The sequence below is a fragment of the Delphinus delphis genome, chromosome 7 (genome assembly GCF_949987515.2).
Source record: "Delphinus delphis chromosome 7, mDelDel1.2, whole genome shotgun sequence".
Classification (NCBI taxonomy): domain Eukaryota; kingdom Metazoa; phylum Chordata; class Mammalia; order Artiodactyla; family Delphinidae; genus Delphinus; species Delphinus delphis.
Genome location: NC_082689.1, coordinates 112,833,610 through 112,839,609, shown reverse-complemented (window position 1 = coordinate 112,839,609; position 6,000 = coordinate 112,833,610). Strand labels below are relative to the sequence as shown.

At 37.0% G+C, this 6,000-nt stretch overlaps 1 protein-coding gene across 1 annotated transcript in view; it reads left to right on the top strand.

The window, feature by feature from the left end:
• The first annotated feature begins 582 nt into the window (after positions 1-582).
• OCA2 (OCA2 melanosomal transmembrane protein) overlaps positions 583-6,000 on the top strand; it is a 234,574-nt gene continuing 229,156 nt past the window's right edge. The window contains exon 1 of the mRNA XM_060015744.1: positions 583-830. Coding sequence (XP_059871727.1) covers positions 583-830 — 248 coding nt within the window. The remainder of the gene's footprint in view (positions 831-6,000) is intronic.

Genomic DNA, 6,000 nt, shown 5'->3' with positions numbered 1-6,000 from the left:
TTTTGTAATAGGTATTATTATTTTCTCATTGCAAAAGTATTAATTTTCTAGATGCAGATATCATTAAAGCTGTAGCCTAGACAAAGACAAAGAAGAAAGCCGGAATCATCTGTACCTCCGCCACAAAAAGGTAGCCATACTTTAGAGGCTGTGTCTTTTTGGTTTTCTGTTCTATGTATATTCTAGGTACATATTTATTTCAAGAGATATATCCCAGTGTATCAATGGCGTTTACTATATTTTAAACATTTCCCAATGTCAGTATCTCTAGAGGATATTTATGTTTGCATAGTATTTCCTACTATGCACATATCACAATTTACCTAACTAATGCTCTGTTGTTGAACAGTTAGGTTACTGCTAGTGTGAAATGTGCTAAAATGTTCATTCTTGGAGATGAACATACACTTTTTTCCATATATTAGATGCTGAGACATGGGAAGGGCCTTGTTATAAGAAGTGTTTCTACTGTACCATTCAGTAGTATGAATTCCCCAAGATAAAAATGATATTCACAGTTTGCTTTTTATCAACAGTGGTTTCTTTCTGGCTGACTCTAGTGAGAAGAGTGGCAACAGAAACATGCACCTAGAGAACAAAGATGGCAGGCTGACTTCTGGTATGCTGGAGATAGAGATACATCAGACATCAGCTCCCATGAGCGCTGGCTTGGGAGGGCCGGGGCTGGTGGGACTCAACACCAGCAACCATAGGCCACAGCAGGGAGACAGCAAGGCAGACTCCCTGAACGCCTACCCCAGTGGGGCAGCTGGGCAGAGCTGCTGGGCTCCTGTGGACCAGAATTTTGGCTCATTCCTCGCGAAGTGGAGGTGAGTTTAAAACAATTTTATCTTGTGAATGTGGAATTTACAAATACTGGGTTTTCTTGAGCATAGTTCTCTCACATTTTTTGTGGGAATAATTTCCAGATATTCTGCAAGAATCTTTCCAGCATTAGATCACTTTCCTGACCTGTTTTGAATGAATGCTACTTCTAAAATGCGGCTAATGTAAATCCAAAAGATAATAAAAATAGAAATAAGATCAGTTACATCACCTGTGTAAGTATTTTCTTAGAGCTATTAAAATCAGGGTATAGGTACACAGAAAGCAGGAAGGAAGAGTGTGTTAAGTTATCTAGTGCCATGCAACAAACTCCAAAATTCAGAATCTTAAAACAACACATGTTTATTTTCTCACAGTTTTGTGAGTCAGGAATCTGGGCATGGCTTAGCTGGGTCCTCTGCTCAGGGTCTTTTACAGGCTGAGAACAAGTGGTCAGCTGGAGCTGGCTGACCACGGTTCAAGTGGGCAAGGTCTGCTTCCAAACTCGTCTGTGTGATTGTTGGCTGGCCTCAGTTCCCCCCAGGCAGATGGACTGAGGTTCTCAGTCCCTTGTCAGGAGGCCTGCTCCATCGGGGCAAGCATGAGAGACAGTTCTTTGTAACCTAATCACAGATGTAACTCCCCATCACTTTTGCTGTGTGGGCCCATACTGAAGGGGATGGGATCACACAAGGGTGTGAACACCTGGAGTGGATCACTGGGGGCATGTCAGAGGCTGCCTGCCACAAAGGTAGAGGAGAAGAGGAGAGAAAAATCGTGAAAGGCTAAATGGACCAAAAAGATGACTGGTGTTTTCTATAGAAAACTATGTATGGAGCCCTCCGAGGTTATCTATATCTTCTCATTGTTTACAACTGATCTGAAAACTGATGACAATGCAAATGATTCTCATGCCAAGAAATACATTTGAAGTGTGTCTGATGGAATGAATTGTCCAGTTTTACACTGATTTTTCAATTCAGTTCAACATTTCTAATTGCCCATATATGTGTGGTTTCTTTTTCTTATTGGTTTCCTGTAATTAATGAGTTCAATAAAATATTTGATATGTGTTCATGTCACATATGTATGGCAGTCATGATTTTATCTTCTTTTTATACTTACAGTTTTATTGAGATAAATTGACATATAACACTGTGCAGGTTAAAGGTGTACAGCACGATAATTTGACTTACATACATCATGAAATGATTACCACAATAAGTTTAGTGAACATCTGTCATCTCATATAGATACAACATTAAAGAAATAGAAAAAAATTGTTGTCCTTGTAATGAGAGCTCTTAGGATTCATTCTCAACAACTTTCATATACAACATGCAGCAGTGTTAGCTATAGTCATTGTGTTGTATATTACATCCCTAGCACTTATTTATCTTGTAACTGGAAGTTCATACTTTTTGACTATCTTCATCCAATTCCCCCTCCCTAAGCCCCTGACTCTGGTAACCACAAATCTGATCTTTTCTGAGTTTATTTTTTGAAGTATAGTTGACCTACCATACCATGTTAGCTCCTCATCCACAGCATAGTGATTCAATATTTCTATATATTTCAAAATGATCACCACAAGTCTAGTTACGATCTGTCACCATACAAAGATATTACTTAGTTATTGACTGTATTCCCCATGCTGTACATTTAATACTGTGACTCATTTATTTTGTAAGTGGAAGCTGTACCTCTTAATCTCTCTCACCTGTTTCTCTCTTCTCTCCACACCCCTCCGTCTGGCAACTAACAGTTTGTTCTATCTGTGACTCTTTTTCTGTTTAGTTATATTTGTTCATTTGTTTTGTTTTTCAGACTCCACATATTAAGTGAAATCATACAGTATTGGTCTTTCTCTGTCTGACTTATTTCACTTAGCATAATACCCTCTAGGTCCAACCATGTTGCTGCAATTGGCAGTACTTCATTCTTTTTTATGGCTGAGTAATATTCCATTGTATGTATATGTGTGTATATATACATACACACCACATCTTCCTTTTTCAGTCACCTATTTTTGGGCACTTAGGTTGCTTCCATATCTTTTTTTTTTAAATAGATTTGAATCTCCTTTTATTTTTATTTATTTATTTACTTTTACATCTTTATTGGAATATAATTGCTTTACAATGGTGTGTTAGTTTCTGCTTTATAAAAAAGTGAATCAGTTATACATATACATATGTTCCCATATCTCTTCCCTCTTGCGTCTCCCTCCCCCCCACCCTCCCTATCCCACCCCTCCAGGCAGTCACAAAGCACCGAGCTGATCTCCCTGTGCTATGTGGCTGCTTCCAACTAGCTATCTACCTTATGTTTGGTAGTGTATATATGTCCATGCCTCTCTCGCGCTTTGTCACAGCTTACTCTTTCCCCTCCCCATATCCTCAAGTCCATTCTGTAGTAGGTCTGTGTCTTTATTCCTGTCTTACCCCTAGGTTCTTCATGACATTTTTTCCCTTAAATTCCATATATATGTGTTAGCATACGGTATTTGTCTTTCTCTTTCTGACTTACTTCACTCTGTATGACAGACTCTAGCTCCATCAACCTCACTACAAATACTCAATTTTGTTTCTTTATATGGCTGAGTAATATTCCATTGTAAACATGTGCCACATCTTCTTTATCCATTCATCCGATGATGGACACTTAGGTTGTTTCCATCTTCGGGCTATTGTAAATAGAGCTGCAATGAACATTTTGGTACACGACTCTTTTTGAATTATGGTTTTCTCAGGGTATATGCCCAGTAGTGGGATTGCTGGGTCATATGGTAGTTCTATTTGTAGTTTTTTAAGGAACCTCCATATTGTTCTCCACAGTGGCTGTATCAATTTACATTCCCACCAACAGTGCAAGAGAGTTCTCTTTCCTCCACACCCTCTCCAGCATTTATTGTTTCTAGATTTTTTGATGATGGCCATTCTGACTGGTGTGAGAGGATATCTCATTGTAGTTTTGATTTGCATTTCTCTAATGATTAATCATGTTGAGCATTCTTTCATGTATTTGTTGGCAGTCTGTATATCTGCTTTGGAGAAATGTCTATTTAGGTCTTCTGCCCATTTTTGGATTGGGTTGTTTGTTTTTTTGTTATTGAGCTGCATGAGCTGCTTATAAATTTTGGAGATTAATCCTTTGTCAGTTGCTTCATTTGAAAATATTTTCTCTCATTCTGAGGGTTGTCTTTTGGTCTTGTTTATGGTTTCCTTTGCTGTGCAAAAGCTTTTAACTTTCATTAGGTCCCATTTGTTTATTTTTGTTTTTATTTCAATTTCTCTAGGAATTGGGTCAAAAAGGATCTTGCTGTGATTTATGTTATAGAGTGTTCTGCCTATGTTTTCCTCTAAGAGTTTGATAGTTTCTGGCCTTACATTTATATGTCCTTTATTATGTTGGGGAAAGTTCCCTCTATGCCTACTTTCTGCAGGGTTTTTATAATAAATCGGTGTTGAATTTTGTCGAAAGCTTTCTCGGCATCTGTTGAGATGATCATATGGTTTTTCTCCTTCAATTTGTTAATATGGTGTATCACATTGATTGATTTGCGTATATTGAAGTATCCTTGCATTCCTGCAATAAACCCCACTTGATCATGGTGTATCATCCTTTTAATGTGCTGCTGGATTCTGTTTGCTAGTATTTTGTTGAGGATTTTTGCATCTTTGTTCATCAGTGATATTGGCCTGTAGTTTTCTCTTTTTGTGACATCCTTGTCTGGTTTTGGTATCAGGGTGATGGTGGCCTTGTAGGATGAGTTTGAGAGTGTTCCTCCCTCTGCTATATTTTGGAAGAGTTTGAGAAGGATAGGTGTTAGCTCTTCTCTAAATTTTTGATAGAATTCACCTATGAAGCCATCTGGTCCTGGACTTTTGTTTGTTGTAAGTTTAAAATCACAGATTCAATTTCAGTGCTTGTGATTGGTGTGTTCATATTTTCTATTTCTTCCTGATTCAGTCTTGGCAGGTTTTGCTTTTCTAAGAATTTGTCCGTTTCTTCCAGGTTGTCCATTTTATTGACACAGAGTTGCTTGTAGTAATTGCTCATGATCTTTTGTCTTTCTGCAGTGTCAGTTGTTACTTCTCCTTTTTCATTTCTAATTATTTTGATTTGAGTCTTCTCCCTTTTTTTCTTCATGAGTCTGGCTAATGGTTTATCAATTTTGTTTATCTGCTCAAAGAACCAGCTTTTAGTTTTATTGATCTTTGCTATTGTTTCATTCATTTCTTTTTCATTTATTTCTGATATGAGCTTTATGATTTCTTTCCTTCTGCTAACTTTGGGGTTTTTTGTTCTTCTTTCTCTAATTGCTTTAGGTGCAAGCTTAAGTTGTTTATTCAAGATGTTTCCCTTTTATTTAAAGTAGGATTGTATTGCTATAAACTTCCGTCTTAGAACTGCTTTTGCTGCATCCCATAGATTTTGGGTCGTCGTGTCTCCATTGTCATTTGTTTCTAGGTATTTTTTAATTTCCTCTTTGATTTCTTCAGTGATCACTTCATTATTAAGTAGTGTATTGTTTAGCTTCCATGTGTTGGTATTTTTTATGGATCTTTTCCTGTAATTGATATCTAGTCTCACAGCATTGTGGTCGGAAAAATACTTGATACAATTTCAATTTTCTTAAATTTACCAAGGCTTGATTTGTGACCCAAGGTATGATCTATCCTGGAGAATGTTCCATGAGCACTTGAGAAAAATGTGTATTATGTTGTTTTTGGATGGAATGTCCTATAAATATCAATTAAGTCCATCTTTTTTAATGTAATCTTTAAAGCTTGTGTTTCCTTATTTATTTTCATTTTGGATGATCTGTCCATTTGTGAAAGTGGGGTGTTAAAGTCCCCTGTTACTTTCGATTTCCCCTTTTATGGCTGTTAGTATTTGCCTTATGTATTGAGGTGCTCCTATGTTGGGTGCATAAATATTTACAACTGTTATATCTTCTTCTTGGATTGATCCCTTGATCATTATGTAGTGTCCTTCTTTGTCTCTTCTAATAGTCTTTATTTTAAAGTCTATTTTTTCTGATATGAGAATTGCTAATCCAGCTTTCTTTTGGTTTCCATTTGCATGAAATATCTTTTTCCATCCCCTTACTTTCAGTCTCTATGTGTCTCTATGTGTGAAGTGGGTCTCTTGTAGACAGCAAATATATGG